We start from the raw sequence: 20,990 nt of genomic DNA on the forward strand, positions 1-20,990 counted from the left end.
ATATTTGCATATAAATATGTGTACAATTTATATAAACAGCAGTAGCAGCTTGTAAACTATATTATATACAATTAAGTTCTATGTGAAATATTCATTATTAAAGCTATAACTGTTTACTTCATTATCTATGGTATATTTTAACATAAGGTAATTTCCCAGTTTTTCTCTTTTAATTAAATCTATTTTTGTTTTAACTTTGTCTGAGATCATGTTGTTACCCTTGCTTTTTCTACATCAGTTGAAGCATAATAAATTCCATTTCAGCCCTTTATTATTCTCTATATATGTTTCTCATTTTTAAATGTGTTCCTTACAAACAACATATGGTCTAGTCTTTGATTGATTTTGATATCCATTTACATTTTATGGGTAAATCATCTCATTAACATTCAAGGTTCTAATTACCTGTTGTACATCCTATTTCCTCCCTCACCCCTCATTGTTTATTGATAACTTTTTTTCTGTTCCTTCCTGAAAAGTCTAATTTACTTCTAACCATTGCTTCCCTAATTTGCATATCCTTCTGAGAGACCCTCATTTATCCTATCCTCTTACTCTCTTGAATTTTTCTGTAAGTTGAAGATTTTTATAACCTACTAGATATATAGTTATTCCTCTTTAATCAAGTTCCAAAGACAGTAAGATTCCCCTGAACTACCTACCCTATCTTCCTATCCACTGTAACAATTCTTTCATTTATATTTCTTGCTTTCATTCATATCTCTTGAATGGAATAATTTGCTTCACTGTGTTATCCTGACTAACTTCACAATATCTGAACTGTTTCTTTATGGTTGCTTGTAATAGTTATCCTTGGCCTGGGAACTTTCAAATTTAGCTATAATGTTCCTGTAAGTTTTTATTTTGGGATCTCGTTCAGGTGGTGATTGGTGGATTTTTTCAATTTCTAGTTTACCCAGTAAATTAAAAACTATATGCCATTTTTCCTGAATAATTTCTTGAAGTATAGACTTTTTATTCTGTATTTCAGGTAGCCCAACAGTTCTTTTATTATCTATCCTCAATCTATTTTCCATATCAGTTATCTTTCTAATGAATTATTTCATATTTCAATTTTTTCATTCTGTATATTTTATTATTCTTTAATGTCTTGTGAAGTCATTTCCTTCCTCTTTCCTATTTCTAATTTTTAAGTAGTTGTTATCTTTAGTATATTCTTCTATTGGATTCCCCCCCCCCAATTTGTTAACTTTTCATAATTTTCTTGATTTTCTTGTTTTATACTAATTTCTTTTCCCATTTTTTCCTCTGCCTCTCTTATTTGATTTTTAAAGTCTTTTTTATACTTTACTCTTTTTAAAATGGCCTATTAACTGTGTTAGGGTCAGGCTCTGCTCCATGGTCTGGGATCTCAGATTTTTTGTCCTATTATTTTTAGAAAACTATTGGAGGTCTTTGACATTTTTGTTTTGCTAATGTGCTACAATCCAAGGCCAGGTATGGTCACTGCTCCTGTGGCTCCCCTCTCCTTGGTCTATGAGTGACCTCTGGTGTTCCTCTCCACCCCTCAGCAGCTAAGCAGGGTCCCCAGCACTGCAGTCACAGCAAACTCTCTAGGTTCCCTATGATCCCTCCAGCAGCTGCAAGTTTAAGCTTGCCTACTCTGTCCTGGAACGGAAACCAGAGAATCTGTTGTCCTGTGAGTGATCACAAGCGGGGCTCCTGCTCCATTACAGCTGGATTCACTGGTGAGTTCTCAATCTTCCTGGACTCCACATACCTATCCAACCTATATGCCTGGAAATTATTTCTGCTATCGTAAATTTTACTTTGAGGTGTTATTTTGAGGAACAGAAGATTTGGGAGACTAGATAATTTTCTGCCTTATTCTTCCATCTTCCTACAATTCCTGGCAAGTTAATTTTCTAATTTCTCCTGAGGTGACATTTTTAGACCTCAGTTCACTTCCAAAGTAGATCTTACAATTTAAAGAAGAAAGATTAAAAAATAATAAGCAGGTCAATGATAGAACCACCACATAAATGTTCCAAATCACTAAAAATAATTAGTACAAATACCAACTATTAAAATTTCACTTCACACCCTACAAATTGGCAAAAATGACAAATAACAGGAAGAATCAACGTTATAGGGCTGGTGGGAAGATAGACATACTGCTACATTATTAGTGAAGCTGTGAATCAGTACTAATTTTTTGAAAAGCAATGGATAATAAATAAATAAAGGGCCTAAAATGTCTATACCCTTTCAACCAGAAATTCTTTTTCTAGGTTTATACCTCAAGGAAGCTAGAGATGAGAAAATGTCAAAAGTATATAGAAGAGTACTTTTTTTATGTTGAAATACATGTTAGATCCAATGTGTATACAAATTTATGTAGTTATCTTATTGTGCAAGAAAATCAGATCAAGAAGGAAAAAAACAGGAAAAAAAACCCAAAATGCAAGCAAATAACAACAGAGAGAGTGAGAATGCTATGTTGTGTTCCACACTCTGTTCCCCATGATTCTCTCTCTGGGTGTAGATGGTTCTCTTCATCAACTGGTTTCAATCAACTCTGTTGAAGAGAGCCACATTCATGAGAATTGATCATTGTATAGTCTTGTTCTTGCTGTATAATGATCTCTTGGTTATGTGCTCACTTCACTAAGCATCAGTTCCTGTAAGTCCAGGCTTCTTTGAAGTCATCCTGCTGATCATTTCTAATAGAGCAATAGTATTCCATAGCATTCATATACCATAATTTATTCAGCCCTTCTCCAATTGATGGGCATCCACTCAGTTTCCAGTTTCTAGCCACTACAAAAAGGACTGCCACAAACATTCTTTGCACATGTGGGTCCCTTTCCCTCCTTTAAGATCTCTTTGGGATATAAGCTCAATAGAAACACTGCTGGATCAAAGGGTATGCACAGTTGGATAACTTTTTGAGCATATTCTAAACTTAGAGTAGCACTTTAAAAATTATTTAATAATATTTAAACATTCATTTTTGTAAGATTTTCACTTTCAATTTTTTTCTCCTTCCTTCCCCCCTCCCCAAGACAGCAAACAATCTGATATATAGATTATACATGTCCAATCATTTTAAACATATTTTCATATTCATCATTTTGTGGGAAAAATACAGAACAAAAGGGAAAAATCACAGAGAAAAAGCAAACAATTAAAAAAAAAGGTGAAAAGAATATGTTTTAATCCACATTGAGTCTCCAATATTCTCTCTCTGGATGGAGATGGCATTTTCCATCCCAAATCTATTGGGATTGTCTTAAATTGATGTACTGCAGAGAAGAGCTAAGTCTGTTCCATTTGATCATCACATAAACTTGCTGTTACTATGGACAATGTTCTCCTGGTTCAGGTTCACTTCATGTAAGTCTTTCCAGATTTTTCTGAAATCAGCCTGTAAGGTAGCACTGTTTGTGATAGTAAAGAATTGGATGCAAAATAGATGGCCACTGATTTGTTTTTTTTTTAATTATAGCTTTTTGTTGACAGAACATATGCATGGGTAAATTTTCAACTTTGTCCCTTGGAATCACTTCTGTTCCAACTTTTCCCTTCCTTCTTTTCACCCCCTTCCCTAGTCAGCCAGTCTCATATATGTTAAACATGTTAAAGTATATCTTAAATACAATATAGGTATACAGATCCATACAGTTCTCTTGTTGCACAAAAAAAATCGAATTTAGAAGAAAAACAAAAATGCAAGCAGTTCACATTCATTTCCCAGTGTTCTTTCTCTGGGTATAGCTGATTCTGTTTATCACTGATCAATTGGAACTGAATTGGATCTTCTCACTGCCGAAGATATCCACTTCCATCTGAATTGATCTTCATATAGTAGTGTTGTTGAAATGTATAATGATCTCCTAGTTCTGCTCATTTCACTTAGCATCAGTTCATGTAAGTCTCTCCAAGTCTCTCTGTATTCATCCTGCTGGTCATTTCTTAGAGAACAATAATATTCCATAACATTCATATACCACAATTTACCCAGCCATTCTCCAATTGATAGGCATCCATTCAATTTCCAGTTTCTAGCCTCTACGAAAAGGATGCCAACTGATTTGTGAACAGTTAAGCAAACCATGGAATATTTAATGTAATAGAATTTTATTGTACTGTAGGAAATGAAAAATGTGATGAATATAGAGAAACATGAAAAGATCTCCATTAACTGAAATAGAATGAAATAAAGCAAAGTTAAAAATTAATATACACAAGGACAACAATATAAACAGAAAGAACCACACATAAATCAAACATGAATGTTGCAAAATTATAAAGAACAAGCATGAACTCAAAGGATATATGACTTAAAAAGATATATTCCTTCACCCCATTCACATCTTTGCTGAAATGGAAGGTCCACAAATAATGTACAATGTACATATTTTCAAACTTTTTTCAATGTACTGATCAATTATACTGATTTTTAAATTTCTTTGTCTTTTAAAAAAATATCATCCATTATACAGGATAGCTTTCTGGGAGGGAAAGAATACTGTGGGAGATTATACTAATGAAGAATATAAAAGCTATCAATAAAAACTTACTAAATAATAACTGAATTATTACCTTATACAAATCAAATTGGCCAAAGTAATAAAAGGAGATGATATTCAATATTGCTATGAAAAAACTAGCATACTCATATGGAGATGATAAAGCTAAGAACTGGTTTATTTTTTAATAAATAATAAAAATTTGTAGTAAGAATTTAATATTAATACCCTTTGTTCCATTAAATCTATTATACACATGTATGTGTACATATGAATGCACATACATATTTGTATATATGTATGTATACACAAATAATTTATCATTAGATCAGAGAATGCATAAAACCTGGCATGCAAATATGATGTAATGTTGTGCTATAAGAAATAAAATTTCCATCTAAAGAAATAATAGAAATGAGGTTTTTTTGAGAAAAGACAGAATCAAAAATTCTAATAAAAATATAGAGTATAACTATATAAGTAAAGAACATTAAATAGCACAAAGCCTTTGTCAAATATATTAAACAGGTTTAAAAGTATGTCTTGTTAATATATACAAACTTTTGTGTCTTTTGAGAACTTCCAAATAAATTGTATAATAATTTTAAAAATTTTTTATTGTTTTTTTTTTACCTGTTTTGGGTAGCTGTTCATGGTTTGGGTTTTTTCCTTGATTTTATTTTTGCTTACAAAGTTTTATGAAAGGTAAGACAAAATTTATCAGTAAATCAAATGGTTCACAAATGTTTGCTGCTAAAATAAAATATTTTGAAAAGACAGTAGTTTGCCTATACAATATTTCCAAATGGCAATAATAAGACATATGGAAGATCATATAAATGCTGGTATTCATTCAATAAATATTAGCATACATGTATACTATTCTGAATAACCTAAAATTTATTTCTAAGAAAATTATACACAAAGATCTTGTGTAATATCCTAAAAAGCATTGAAAGATTTTTTTTTAAAGATGTAATTATGAACTGTATGTGTGATTTGAATAGGAAGGTAGCTGACTGTATTTAGAAATTGATTACTACATAAGGGAAAGCCAATTCAGTTGATAAAATCCACAGAAGACAATCCAAAAACACAGAATTTCAGACTAACTAACCCACACATGGAAGGAACCCTCAATTACAATATATCCAACAAATACAGCCTCTGCTTAATGACCCTCAAGGAAGGAAAATTCATGAATTTCTTAGGCAGTATATTCCACTTCTGGAGATACCTACTTGTTAGTACATTCTTCTTCCTGGTACTAAGACTAAACTGGACTCTATAACTGCAGAGTCCTGTATATCCACGTAGAGTAGCTGCATATCCATGCATCCCTTACTTTTCTGGGTTGGGCCTGACTCAGGACAGTCCCCTGGAAGTTTAGGTTACAATAGGGGATCAAAATGAGACTCTTTAGTTACTCACCAGTATGTTATGTGACCTTGGATAAGCAATTTTTTAACTGTTGCATGCCTGAGTTTTCTGTATTTTTCTTGGGGAGGGGTGGAAATATGTTTTCTTTCACAACATGACTTTTATGCAAATATTTTGCATAATTTCACATGGGTCTTCTCAATGGAAGATTCAGGTGGGAAGGGAAAAAGAGAATCTGGAACTCAAAATTTTAAAAACAAATATTAAAAATTGTTTTACATGTAATTAGGAAAAATAAAATATTACATAAATAGGAAAAAATGTCAAAAAATGAAATAAAATAAAAAACAAGACTTGTAATTCAAATAAATATACTACTAGTACAACAGAAAAACCATTATTGGAACCCTTTGTACTTAATTACAGTTCAACTTCCCTGGCTCCAATCATCATGTACACTCAAATCTGTGATGGTTCAAATGTATGGGTCACTGATGTACATTTTTGTCTGAACTGCATATTTGGCTTTTGATAAAAATATTACCTTATTATATAACTTTATTCTATCACAAATATGTGGTTTATCTCCTTGTATGACTATAAAATATGTGAAGATTTTTTTTTAAACTGAAGTATTTAATCCCCTGAGCAACCCATTTTGGAGGAATGTCAATACCTTTTGAAAGAAAAATGAGTCTGAACTGCATGAGGAGAGATCTCACTTCTGTCATGCCTACCATAAATGTTATGAAGATATTTAATTTTTTTGTACCAAGACATATGAAATTTTATATTTATGAAGTCATAGGCTAATTAATTTGAGATTGATGAGCCAAAAGGCCAACCAGAGTCCAACGGCAAAAAGCCAACATCAACATCAAAAGCAATCCCAGAGTAGTCTTAAAACATTCTTTAAACAAGACTTTAAACCCAAACCACAAAGTATGGCAATTAAGGTCAGGGTCAATAAACAAATCTCTGTATTTCTATCAGAAGACTGCTCTTTAGGTTATTTTTTCTTTAGATATTCTGAGTTTGGCAATAAAATGTAGTTGATTATAAAATGTATAAAATATCTGGAAGTTAACCTACCATAAGAGTTAAAATTTATGTAAATGCAATTCTAAAAGTCTTCAGAGAAAGGGAAATAAATAATTGGAAAGAAATTAATTCATGATGTGATTGTTCTAATATGACCTAAGTTTATCTAAAGGCTAGGGCAGCTAGGTGGCAGAGTGGCTAGAGCACCAGCTCTGAAGTCAGGAGGACCTCAGTTCAAATCTGATTTCAGACACAACACTTTCTAGCTGTGTGGGCCTGGGCAAGTCACTTAATCCCAATTGCCTTTACCAAAAAAAAAAAAAAAAAAAAAAAAGACAGTGCTAATAGCAATTCCATTACTGAGAAAATAAATTTTAGAACTAGACAAGATAATAACAAATTTCATTTGGAAAAACAAAAGGTCAAGAACTCCAAGGGAAAGAATGAGAAAAAGTTCTTTACCAGACTTCAAAATGTATTGTCCTCAAAAACATTCAGTGTTGGTGAAAAAACGGAAGAGTAAAACAGCAGAACAGACTAAATAGGCAAGAAACAAGTAATAGAAAACAATAAATTAGCATCTCAACACCCAAACCATAAATTACCAGAGGAAGGGCTATCTTTTTGACAAGAACTCCTAGAAAGAAGTTTGGCAAAAATTATTATTGTACTAACATGTTACATTATATACCACAATAAGTTTAAAAACAGATATGAGACTTGAATTTTTAAAAAATCAGAAGAGAAAAAGATTTCATAGTTACCACAAGGAGAAGAAATAGTAAATAAATAAAGGATAGAGGAGATTCTTAAAAGTAAAACAAAGGTAAATGCAATTCTGACTACATTAAAAAAATTAAACTATATAGGTAAAATGCAGACAGCTAAAAAAGGAAATAGAATAGAAAAATAATTGCATCAAACATCACTAACAGAAGTATTATATCCAAGACTTATAGGTTAACTGACACAAATATAAAATCAAGTGCCAAATAAATGGTCAAAGACTATGAATATTTTTTGATTTTGAAAAGTCTTATAGGGAGGGAAATGGAACCAAAATGGCAAAGCAGAGAAAGCCCTCAGCTTAGTGTTCATAATATTCCCCTCTCCAAATTTTAAAATAATGCCTCAAATCAAATTCTAAAGTGGCAGAACCAAAAAATTCTTGAACCAGCACAAGACATCATAGAACAGAAGAAAAATAAGAAACATCTATGAGAAAGCTGTCCCAGACACCACTGCGATGAGAAACTAATGGTGAGATTAGGTGACAGAAGCAGTGGCAATGGAGCTGGAGACCTGATCAGACCAACTGGTCAGAAAGACTTCCAATACCAAAGAAACAGGGACCCTGAGGAGCAGTACTGACTGCAATCCAGATGGATCAGTGGTCTTCCCTGGGTAAGAACCAGAGTGTAGAACAGGAGAACGCTGACTCCACATTTCCCTGGGTCACATCACTGCAAATTTTCAAAACGCCCAGAACTAACTCTGAAAACAGCCATGTGAAAAAGTCTGAAGCTTGAAAAGTGCCCCTCCCTCCCACCATGTTGATGTCTGAGCACATCAAGTTCCATATCAAGAAATAGAGAAGAAAAAGAAGATAACAAGGTTTTCTATACAATTCAACTTATATATTTGCTGCTGGAAAAACTATAGCTTTGACTATGTGGATGGAGCTTTATCAGCTAGGTGATGTCTCCACTTTTTAATATGCTATTTAGATTTGTCCTAATTTTCCTTCCAAGGAGCAAGCTTTTTAAAAATTTCATGGTGGAAGTCACTGCAATGATCTTTGAGTCCAAGAATGTAAAATCTTAATTTGCTTCTATTTCTTTGCTTCTACTTCTCCCCCCATTTGCCAGGAAGAGCCGGAACCAGCTGCCAACATTTGTGGGGGCATTAAGCTTCAAGCCAGTTTTAACCCTCCTCTCTTTCACCCTCATCAAGAGACTTAATTCTTCTTTGCTTTCTGCCAACACAGTGATATCATCTGCATATCTGAGATTGTTGATATTTCTCCTGGCAATCTTAATTTTATCTTTTAATTCATATAGTCTGGGCATTTCACATGATATATTCTGCATATAAATTAAATAAGGTCGTCACCTCACTTATAAAACAGTTTTGTAAAAACACAAAAGATAATGAAAAAAATAATACCTTAAAAAACCGAATTGCTCAAATGGAAGAAAAATATAAAAAACTCACTAATGAAAATAATTCCTTAAAAAGCAAAATAGCTTAAATGGAAATAGAGGTTAAAAAAGTTCACTGAAATTCTACCAAACATTTGAAGAACACTATTATATAAACTATTTGGAAAAATAGGGGAAGGAGGAGTCCTACTAAATTTTTTTTTTATGACAAAGGTATAGTGCTGATACCTAAACCAGGAAGGGCCAAAACAGAGAAAGAATATTATAGATCAATTTTCCTAATAAATATTGATGCAAAATCTAAAACATTACCAACGAGACTACAGCAATTTATCACCAGGATAATACACTATGATCAAATGGGATTTATGCCAGGAACATGCAGGGCTGCTTCCATATCAGAAAAACTATTAACATAATTTATGATATCAATAATCAAATTAACAGAAATTATATATTATCTCTATAGATGCAGAAAAAGCATTTGACAAAATATGACACCCATTCCTAATAGAAACAATAGAGGGCATAGGAATAAATGGAGTTTTCTTTAAAATGATAAGTAGCACCTATTTAAAACCATCTGCAAGCATAATATATAATGGGGTGAGTTATCAGGGGTGAAACCAAGTTGTCCATTATTACCACTATTATTCAGTATTGAGCTAGAAATGTTAGCTTTAGCAGTAAGAGAAGAAAAAGAAATTGAAAGAAGTAGAGTAGAAAAAGAATGAGGACATAAAACTATCACTCTTTGCAGATGATGGTGTATTTAAAGAATCCCAGATAATCAATTAAAAATTACTAAAACAATTAACAGCTTTAGCAGAATTGCAGGATATAAAATAAACCCACATAAATATGTTTCTCTATGTTACCAACAAAGCTCAGCAGCAAAAGCTAGAAAGAGAAATCTCATTTAAAATATATATATATTTCTATATATAATATTAAAAAGATAAAAATCTGCGAGTCCATCTATCAAGACAAAGCCAGGAACTATATGAACACAATTACAAAACATTTTTCATCCAAATAAAGTTAGATCTAAATAATTAGAAGAATATCAATTGTGCATGGGTAGGCTGAGCTAATAAAATAAAAATGACAATTCTACCTAATCTAATTTTTCAATACCATACCAATCAAACTGCCAAGAAACTACTTTATAGGGCTAGAAAAAAATAACAAAATTCATCTGGAAGAACAAAAGGTCAAAAATTTCAAGGGAATTAATGAAAAAAAACAGAAACTAAGGTGGTCTACCTGAACGAGATCAAAAATTATATTATAAAGCAGCATTCACCACAACCATTTGGTCCTGGCTAACAAATAGAGGAATGGATCAGTAGAATCTAATGGTGGTTAGGTTAGGTTCACAAAAAACAATAGTCAATGACTACAGTAATCTGATATTTGATGATAAAACCAAAGACTCCAGTTTTGGGGACAAGCCACTCACTATCTGACAAAAATTGATGGGAAAACTGGAAAACAGTATGGGAGAAATGAAGCGCTGACCAACACCTAACACTTTAGGCATTAACCAACATTTAACACCCTATATGAAGATAAGATCAAAATGGATTCATGATTTAGACATAAGAGGTAGCAATGTGATAAGCAAATTGGGAGAACAAGGAATACTCTACTCAGATTTGTGGAAAAGGAGATATCTATGACCAAAGAAGAAGTAGAGAACATTATGAAATGCAAAATGGATAATTTTGATTACATTAAATTAAAAAGATTTTCCATAAACAAAACCAGTGCAGCCAAGACTAGAAGGGAAACAGAAAGCTGGGGGAAATTTTTTCATCCAGTATTTCTGATAAAGGTCTCATTTCTAAAATGTAAAGAACTTACTCAAATTTATAATAATATAAGCCATTCCCTAATTGATAGATGGTCAAATTTTTATATAAACTAAAGCCATTTTTATTTATATGAAAAAATGCTCAAAATCACTATAGATTAGAGAAATGCAAATTAAGACAACTTATATGAGGAAAATTATAACATATAAAGGTGTGCAAACTCTTTTCCAGTAGAAGAAAAATGGTTTAGAGGGGTGGGAGTGGGCAAAGCTTGAGCTCTTCTCACATTTAAATTGATTTAAAAAGAAAAAACTCTACACATACACACATATATATGTACACACCCAAGTGTGGTAATGGAAAAATATCTTACTCAACTGGGAAATAGAGAAGGAAAGGATAATAGAAAGAGGAGACATGATCATAAAAAGAAGGACAGATAAAAGAAGGCAGTTCTCAGAAACAAAATTGGCTTTAAACAGGAAGAACAAGACAAAAAGTGGGAGAATGATAACTAGAAGGAAATAGTATAGAGGATAATCCTAACTATGAATGTGAATGGTAAGAACTCACCCACAAAATAGAAAAGTACTTGAATAGAAAACAGAATCCAACATATTGTTTACAAAACACACACATAAAATACAGACACACCCCAGAGTTAAAAATAAGGGACTAGAACAATATCTATTATGCATCTGCTGAAGTAAAAAAGGAAGGGATAGCAATCATAACCTCATCTTTGCAGATGATATATTGGTATACTTAAGAGAACCTCAGAGAAAACTAGCTGCAATAATTAACGTCAGCAAAGTTGGAGGATATAGAATAATCCCATATAAATCATCAGTATTTCCATAGTTTATCAACAAAACCTGGCAACAAGAGATAAAAAGAGAAATTCCATGAAAGATAATACAAACAATATAAAATACTTGTGAATCTATCTGCCAAGACAAACCCAGTGATTATATATAATGACTTGCACATGTTTAGCTTCTTGTCCAGGGGAGGGAGAAGGGAGAGATAAAAAATTGAAACACAAGGTTTTGCAGGGGTGAATGTTGAAAACTATCTTTGCATATATCTTGAAAAATAAAAAAAGCTATAAAGAAATGATGAGCAGTTGATTTCAAGAAATTCTGTAAAAACTTGCATAAATTAATGCTAAATGAAATGAGCAGAACCAAGAGAACACTGTATACAACAACAAAATAATGTGGTGATCAACTGTGATGGACTTGGCTCTTTTTAACAATGTGGTGATATTAGGCAATTCCAAAAGACTTGTGATGGAGAGAGCCATTTGCATCCAGAGAGAACTATGGAAACTGAATGTGGATGAAATCTCAAGTATTTTCACTTTTGTTGTTGTTGTTCTTTATTTGTTTGGGTTTTTTTCATCTTTTGATCTGAATTTTCTTGTGCAGCATGACAAATATGAAAATATGTTTAAGAGAATTGCACATGTGCACATGTTTAACTTAGATTGCTTGCTATCTATGGGAGAGGGTAAGGAAAGAGAAAAATTTGGAACACAATGTTTTGCAGAGGTGAATGCTGAAAACTATCTTTACATGTATTTGGGGGGAAAAAGCTATTTTAAAAAGTTTATTAATTATTGTTTTCTAACAATGGATCATGGAACTTATTTTCCAAAACTTAATACCAACAAAAATTCAAATTTATCACAAAACTTGTTATTTTAAGAAAAATGCAATTAGTTCAATTATCATAGAAAAGAGTATGAGTTTTTACTTGTTTTGAAACAGGTAGCTATTTCTTGATCTCTGGTTCTTTTATGGGACAAGTTTGTCTACTAAAGCAATTTTAACTTTTAGCATTTAGGAATACTCCTAAAAAATTTCCCAATCTTGAACCAGATTAATATAACACCTATTTTGCAAAAAAGACAAATAAATGGACTATTATAAAGAAAACTAACTTGAAACAGCAAGTTGATGGCCAAAATATCATGCAGAAATCTTTAAGTATTATCCAACAATTTGTTAATATGCAATATAAGTAGATGATGTCTTCACTTACTTTTCTGCTACCTGGTAATTTTAGTATCAAGGTAATTTGGTATATCACAAGCAGTAGCATCATCATTATCATCACCACCACCCATCACCACCACCACCACCACTACCATCATCATCATTGTAATTACAAATATATCACAACCCATCCATGTCTATTCATCCTGTGAAACTGATTTTAACCCACCCAACATGAAAAGGGACACAAGCAGGGCTTTTAGCTACTTGTCAATGCTCTAAAAGGCAAGCACCAACTACTACAGTCACAGATTCATCTGGAGGGAATGGTACCAGTACAGCTTTTATAGTGATATCTGAGGTAGAGTCAGGTTACCACTGTCTTGAGGTTGGGAGATCCCATAACAAAGGAAAGAGAAAGAATATGGAAATCTTGAGATGTGCAGTTGTGTTGGAGAAAAGACCCAGAATTGGCAATCATGGGTACCACCACTGATTGGATGATTACACACATCTTGTAATTAGACCATGGATCCCACTTTAGAGACTTAATAGTGCCGTATGGTATAGGGCAGCTAGGTTATGTAGTAGACAGTATGCTAGGCCTTGAGTTAGAACATCTTGATTAAGACTCATCTTCCTGAGTTCAAATCCAGCCTCAGACATATACTAGCTGTGTGAACTTGGGCAAGTCATTTAATTTTGTTTGCTTCAGTTTTCTCATCTATAAAATGAGCTGGAGAAAGAAATGGCAAACCACTCCAGTCTCTCTGTCAAGAAAACCCTAAATGGGGTCACAAAGAATTAGACATGATTGAAATGACTTAATAAAATAAACTCTATGGTGCTGTAAAATAGAGAGCTAGTCCCTTGTGAAAGAGAAAGAGTAGATCCTATTTACTTCTGGAAGCTGAAGGGAGATGCAAGTGGAGTAACATGAAAGACAGGATACTATGCAGAATAACAAGGAAGTCTTATAACAATGAAATACTGGGTGGAGCAAAGAATTTCAGAAAAGTTGAATCACTCTACCAGACAGTAGAGACAACAGCAACAAAAGGTAATGGAAGTCAGAAACCAATAACATTCACTAGAAGGTGGAAAGATTCCCAAGAAGAGCACATGTCTAACAAAAATAGCCTTAAGAACCATATAGAATGCTAAAACAGAAGAGCACCTCAGTAATTCCCTATTAATATCCTGCCCAAAGCAACATTTAAAATAAAATATTAAACTATTGTGAGAATGTTGCTCACTAGCTGATAATTAAAGTGTTCTATTTTAGGATTTGAGTAGATGGTTTCCAAGGTTTCCTAGAACTCTGATGTTATACCTTTGCTCTGCCCTCTTTAGAATTCAGAAGAGGACTAAGACATAGCCATACTTTAATTTTTAAAAATCCAAGCTTGCCGTCTTGGGGAGAGGGAAAATAAAAGCGAAAGACAGAGAGAGAGAGAGAAAATTTGAAACTCAAAGTCTTACAAAGATTTATGTTGAGGTATATATTTGCATGTAAAAATTTCAATATCTAAAATTTTTTTTAATTCAGTCAGGCTGCCCTATCATAAGTATGGTATCTGATGGTCCAAAAACACTTATGCATAAATGATCAGAATTTTAATAGTACCTCTGAAAAGGCTACCGAACTGATAGAATAGACTTCCTAATCCTTTAAATAAATAGACTGCTGTCCTGGTAGCTTAAAAAAATCTTTACCAAAATACTCATTGCTAAATGTCTTTAGACTCCTTTTAATTGACAAAATATACTGTTCATCTAAGAGGTGCAAAGTTTCATAGTAACCAGCCGTCTTTGTTCATTGGCACTAATCAGTGTCACAGAAAAAGCTAGACACTGTAGAAAGTTAAAAAATTTATGAGCTCATAAATTAATAATAATAATTGGTAAACTTCTGGATATGGCTATTAGAATTTTACTTACTCCTTTCTGTCTGGAAGAGAGGAATTTGTAATGTTCCAACAAAGAAGCTATAATACTAATGAAAGTGTCTTGTAAACTTTCAAATACTAGATAAATAACCATTACTTACACAATCTACTATATAAAAAGGAACAAAGTGTGTGTTTTATGTCTTAACTGTTCCTAATAGCAACCTTAACATACTAGCTATAACCTGTGTAACAGTTCTAAAAAGTCCTATGTTAAATGTACCATATATACAAACATTGAAAGATTCTTTAAGAAATGCTTACAAGAGAATACAGTACTAAGTATATAATTTAATAGCATTAAATGTGGCATAGTGTTTTTTAAAAGGATATTACTAATGTGAAACAATTTGTATAATGATCACTTAAACAACTAGCATTTATTAAGTGCCAATGAGAGGTACTGTGCTAAGAGCTGGGGATACAAAGGGGAAAGAGAAAAGGGAAGGAAAGGAAAAAAAAACTGGGAAAAGAAGAATATTACCAATTACCTCAAATAGCTATGACTCACACACAATTATCTATAGAACACAAAATCCAATGCTACTACCAGAAACTCACACATCACAAGTAAGGTGAACTGTAGGTCTTGATTATTTAAAAAAAATTCATTTGAATAAGTCAAGCTTGCCTTCATTCAAATTTACTATAACTTTTAAATTATGGGATTTGAGATGAGTGGCACATTTCACCTAAATAAAAGGAATTTTTTTTCTGTTGTTCTAAATATGTTTGGAACACCTAAAAATTTTCAAGTTTGGAATTAGCAGCAAGTAACAAACAAGAGAACTCCCAATAGAAAAGTCACTGACAAGGAAAACTAAAGAAATGGAGGCAAAGTGCTCTCTTACATCTGCAAAAAAGCAGGTCCCTCCATTTCAAGAATCTTTATTTGCCTTCCTTTGATTTTATATTTAGTAATATTTAATATCTGATGGCATAATGATTCTGATTGTTTTTTATGAACACTCTGATGATGCATATTCCTAAACCCTGCTATTTGTGAAGCTCTTGGGCTCCAACATATCATCTATAATTCACCCAGTATTTAACTGGCTAGGTGCCTAAGGAGAGACAAATCTACCAAATTTAGAAAAGGACTACATCAAAGTGAGACTGAACTAGAAGGAGCCCCTATACTTCCAGTCTAGGTGAGATCTAGTCTCAAAAAGAAAAACAAAATGATAACAAATACTCTATACAAACTGAAGACTTAATCATATTTTACTCTTCAAAAAAGATGAGTTAGATAGAATCTTATTTTTTTTAAATAACCTAATGATATTCTATATTTCTATGTTCCAATACTATCCATCGAAACAATACTTTTGCTTGAATGGCTGTAACAAATACTATTCCAATGAAATATCCTCTACATTAAACAGCTTTAGAAATTTGCATCTTTTTTTTTTTAAACCAAGAGTGTACTGAAGATGTCTGGAACAGAATTCATCATGACCTTATTTGAATTCCTTTATGTTAATTAATGTATTTTAATAACATTTGATATCTTTTTTGAAATGTTGTGTTGACAACTGAGAAGGAGACTCTAGTCCTATTCTGATGCCTCATCTTGGTGAGGAAATAATCTTGGGTTTTAAAAGCAGGCAATAACCTCTTATATTAAATACAAGCTAGAATGGCCAGCCTACAAGTACAGATTCAGTAGGTATGGCTCTTCTCTAAAGACCACCCTTACTGGTTTTAGCAGAATCTCAATGAGAGAAGGATTTGGCTATCAAGTTTTCTGGCTATAATGTAATTGTCTACTAAAATTTGGCAGGGTTATAATCTGAGTCAGTGCAGAGATTACTTGCTCTTATGAAATCACATATCTTTTAAAATCACATATCTTGTATGTGCATATATAGACCCATCCATTTGTATAATCCAGTTTATACAATCCAGCCTGTTGTTGTTATTTGTCCTTCATTCTAGAAGACCGTGAATCAAGAAGATGTCATGACTTACAAGTGAATAAGAGACAGGAAGGCTGTGCAAAGTCACTAGCCCCACTTTCTCCATCTGGAGCCATTTGGGTCCAGTGGCAAAATATAAATCCTAGACACTATGCCAAAACTGGAGAGACAAAGACAAACTGAAAAATTATACCTGCTGTCAAGAAGCTTACATCCTAATGGAGAATAGGAGTAATATATAATTATAAGACATCCCAAAAGTCACAGTGCCTTTTTAAGTTAAAACGGCACTAAGACTTTTGGGACAGTGGTGGGGAGCTTATGGATGTGTACACACAAATGATGCATGTGTGTGTGTGTACTACATGAGCGTGTATACATACATATATAATATAAATTTAAAATGTACAAATACTTCAATGAAAGTTTCCCTCCACCAACAAATGTCATCATCTCTAAGATTTTCAAGATTTAAAACTTAATTCTATTGTTGTTTTGAGACAAGTTTTCTATTGGGTATATATTCTGTGACTATCCGGATCTGTTTCCATTTGACTTTGACACTATGGACAAACTCTTCAGCAAACTCTTATCTGTACAGATTAAGACCTGCTCTGTAATTTAACAGTCTGGAAAAACTGCAATTTTCTTTCTATTTTTGTTCTTTTTCCAGTAATAAAGACAAAGATGATGAAATGACATTTAATAAATTATAGGGTCTAGTTTCTGAAGCAGGTAAGGAGGAAAAAATCCCTAGAGACAGCCAATATGATTTGTTTGCCTGTGACTCTTTAGACCTTAATTACATCTACATTATATAATTGCATTGAGGTTACTTTGAGTTATGAAGAATACAAAGGGGAAGGAAAGAAATTGGAAACAAAAGAGAAAACAAAACTATGAATGGACAAACAGTAAAAATTAATTAAACATCCAGCAGAATGAATAATCATGTACTTCATTCTAGGATGCTAACTTACACAGTAAAAGAGAGCATTAGCATTGGCCCTGGAGGCAAAAAGATCTGAGATGTTTATAGTCTGTAGGACCCTAGACAAATCACTTAATCTCTGCTTGCTTCAATTTCCTAATCTCTAAAATAAAGATAAAAGCACTTACCTTTAAAGGCTGCCGTGAGGATAAAATGAGAAAATATTTATAAATTTGTATTTATAAATATTTATAAAATTTATATTTTGCAAACCTTAAAGCTCTATAAATGCAATGAGTTTATTTTTAGATCAAAGTTCTTAATTTAAAATATCTAACTCAAGCAAAACACTATTTTATGTCAAAATTCTTTATTTTAAACTACCTAACTCATCCAAAACACTATTCTATATCAAAATTCTTACGTTTAACATAGTCAAGTCATCAAAAAAACCTCATTCCAAGAATCTCAACTAACTCATTCATAATTAACACTATTCTAAGAAACTCCTCTTTCAGTCACCTAAACATTGAAGTGTTCTGTTAGAATGTAACTTAATTCTTAAGAGAGAAAACAAACTGGACAAGTACCAACCTAGCAATCAGGCCAATCTTTAATATATTTTAAAACAATCAGAAAGAATATGAACTCTAAAACCCACTTTGATGATGGAGCTTTCTAGTTTTTCTTTCATTCTTCACTTCTTCCTTTGTCCCACTCTAGGTTTTTGTTTAACTTCTGACCCCCTTGTCTGGCTTCCCTTCCTTTCCCTCCTTTAGTATTTTCTCTTTTCACTTGCCGAATTCTATCCATTATTACACTTTCACTCATTTTCCTTGTCCCACTCACCTCTTTTTAAATGTTTTTTTGCATTCCCTATTCCCACTTAAAAACTCTAATCATCAAAGTTTGTTAGAAACTACCCAATCAATAACCCTTATACCACTTAAACAGACTGATCACTAAGTATAAACGCAGGCCACTAAGGGCTAGCTTGATTCAAAGGCATCAAATTTTCCTTTTCGGCAAATATTTCCTTTGAATTCTTCCATATTCTAAACTTATTGCATACTTCCAATTAATTACCATTTGCTTGGGGGCAGCTAGATGGTAGAGTGGATAGAGCACCAGCCCTTAAATCAGGAGGACTTGAGTTGAAATCTGATTTTAAACACTAAACACTTCTAGCTGTGTGAACCTGGGCAAGTCACTTAATTCCAAATGCCTCAGAGGAAAAAAAAAATCATGATTTACCATTTGCTTGGCCAAATTTGGGGTTATCTTAAAAAAAAAGTATGGATGGGATAGTATAAAATATTCATTAGATCAATATGATTCATTCTAATAGGATATTTCATAATACTGCCCAGAGAAAGCCTTTTATTTAAAAAAAAAAGGCTTTCTCTGGACAATATTAGGAAACATCTTATTTTATTCAAAAAAAAAAAGATTTGAAGTGTATTTTGGGCCCTCAAACAGCTTTAGAGTTAAAAGGAATCTCGGAAGCCAGTCCAATCTCCTTCATTTTAGAGATGGGGAAAATTAAGGCAAAGAAGGGCCCATTAAACAAGATCCCACAAGAAGGAATCATCAGAAATGGGATTTCATTCTAATTCCAAAGCCAGTGCTTCTTCTTAAATTACCTCCACACTCTGTTTTTGAAAATGATGTAATCAATAAAAGATACTGATTCAGTGAATCCTACCTAAATAAGCTGGGATGATATCATACCGAAAAGTAGCGTAAGAGAAAAGAAGCAGGAAAGTTTGGAGTAAAGGTTGAGAAGTTTTGCTCAGGATACAAACGAGTTGTATGACCCTAATCAAATTACTTAATCTCCTCGGGCCTCTGCATCTTCATCTGGAAAATAAGAGTCCAGAAACAGATGCCCTCAGAAATCCTGTCTCGATCTAGATTCCTAAACTGCAGGTGGGTTGTTAAGCTAACTGGGAGAGGGGAATTCCTACACCAGGAGCTCCCTACGCCAAAAACAAAAACAAAAAAACCCCAAACCCCCCAAAAAACCCCCACATTTTTTCTCGGCATCAACTAAAATCTCTATAGTGTAATGATTTGGGGAGCTTTTTTGTTACCCTAGATACCTAAAATTAAAAGATTAGGTTGAAAAATTACTGCGAAAAGACGGAGACAAAGTCTAACTTGTTCAGCAATACCTAGTTTTTTTTTTTTTTTTTTTTTTTTACTGCCAGTTGTTTTACTCCTCTTTTAAAAACAAGCCCCCCCCCAAAAAAAAAAATCTACATAATTCACTAAAACGCTGTCCAGTTTAACTATCCAAGTTGCACTTAAAGTTGCAAAGTTTTACAAAGTTTTGAACCTTTCCATGTGCCAGGTAAGCCACAGACTTTCCTTTCCGATAGCATCCAACGGTCTCAACCCACCCTCAGTCCCATTTCCACCCTCCATCCAGGCGCTCCACTCCCACCCGTGCCGCAACTCCTAGCTCCTCAAATCGAACGCATGGGTTATACAAGTAGATCCAAGTCCCAGGATCTGTTTGTTGATATTTCGCGCGTTCCCAAGGTGCTGGCATGGGGCAGAGGGGAGTCCCTCCAAGAGTGCCTCTTACCTTGGTGAGCTGGGCAATTTTCTTACTCATCTTCAAATGGAGATCCTGGCTGTAGTCCATGCTGAACGCCGATGGCTGAGTCCCGGCCGAGGAAGAGAATTTCGTCGCCCCCCCGGCCGCCGAGTAATAGTGTTGTTGCCAACTCATCCCTGGAGTCGCCATCTTCCTCACCGGCCAAGTCTAGGACCAGGGTCCCCGCACCTCCATCCCGCCCAGGAACGTGGGGTGTGGTGTGAGGTCGGGATGGAGGCTGAAGGCACGAGGAAAAGGCTTCCCTACGTACGGCCCTTTTCGGCCCCTTTAGTCTCGGCTCCGTCCCTCCGCAGGGACCGGACCGGACCGGACCGGACCGGACCTCTCCGACAGCACGGACTGACGGCCTCCGCGTCAGGCTTGAATCTTTCTCCCCGATCTCGGCCCGGGCCGAAATCCTGGCAGGATCACCGCGCCCGGGGCCCGGGGGAAGCTCAGCCCCGCGGGTCACAAGGGACTTGGAGGGATGCCGGAGGCCCCCACCGCCGGCTCTGCGGAGACAAGGATGAAGAGGGCGAGAGCAGAGAGACGCGGCGGGCTGGTGTGCGGGGAGGCGGGCACCTCGAAGGAGGGGAAGAGACCGATGGGCTACGCAGTCCAGAGGACGCGAGGACCCCGGGAGGCAAACATCGTAATCGCCTCCACCGCTGCCGCCGGAGCCGCGGGGAGTCGCCG

The 20,990-nt window shown here is 34.2% G+C and overlaps 1 protein-coding gene across 9 annotated transcripts in view; it reads right to left on the bottom strand.

The window, feature by feature from the left end:
- FAM184A (family with sequence similarity 184 member A) overlaps positions 1-20,537 on the bottom strand; it is a 112,319-nt gene extending 91,782 nt beyond the window's left edge. For all 9 annotated transcript variants that reach the window (XR_007953621.1, XM_051997637.1, XM_051997634.1 and 6 more), the window contains exon 1: positions 20,283-20,537. Coding sequence is in view for 8 of the 9 variants with exons in the window: in XM_051997637.1 (XP_051853597.1) it covers positions 20,283-20,444 (162 nt within the window). In the remaining variant the exon portion in view is untranslated. The remainder of the gene's footprint in view (positions 1-20,282) is intronic.
- Between the last annotated feature and the right edge of the window lie 453 nt (positions 20,538-20,990).

This window comes from Antechinus flavipes, chromosome 4 (assembly GCF_016432865.1).
Source record: "Antechinus flavipes isolate AdamAnt ecotype Samford, QLD, Australia chromosome 4, AdamAnt_v2, whole genome shotgun sequence".
In the NCBI taxonomy this organism is placed as follows: Eukaryota; Metazoa; Chordata; class Mammalia; order Dasyuromorphia; family Dasyuridae; genus Antechinus; species Antechinus flavipes.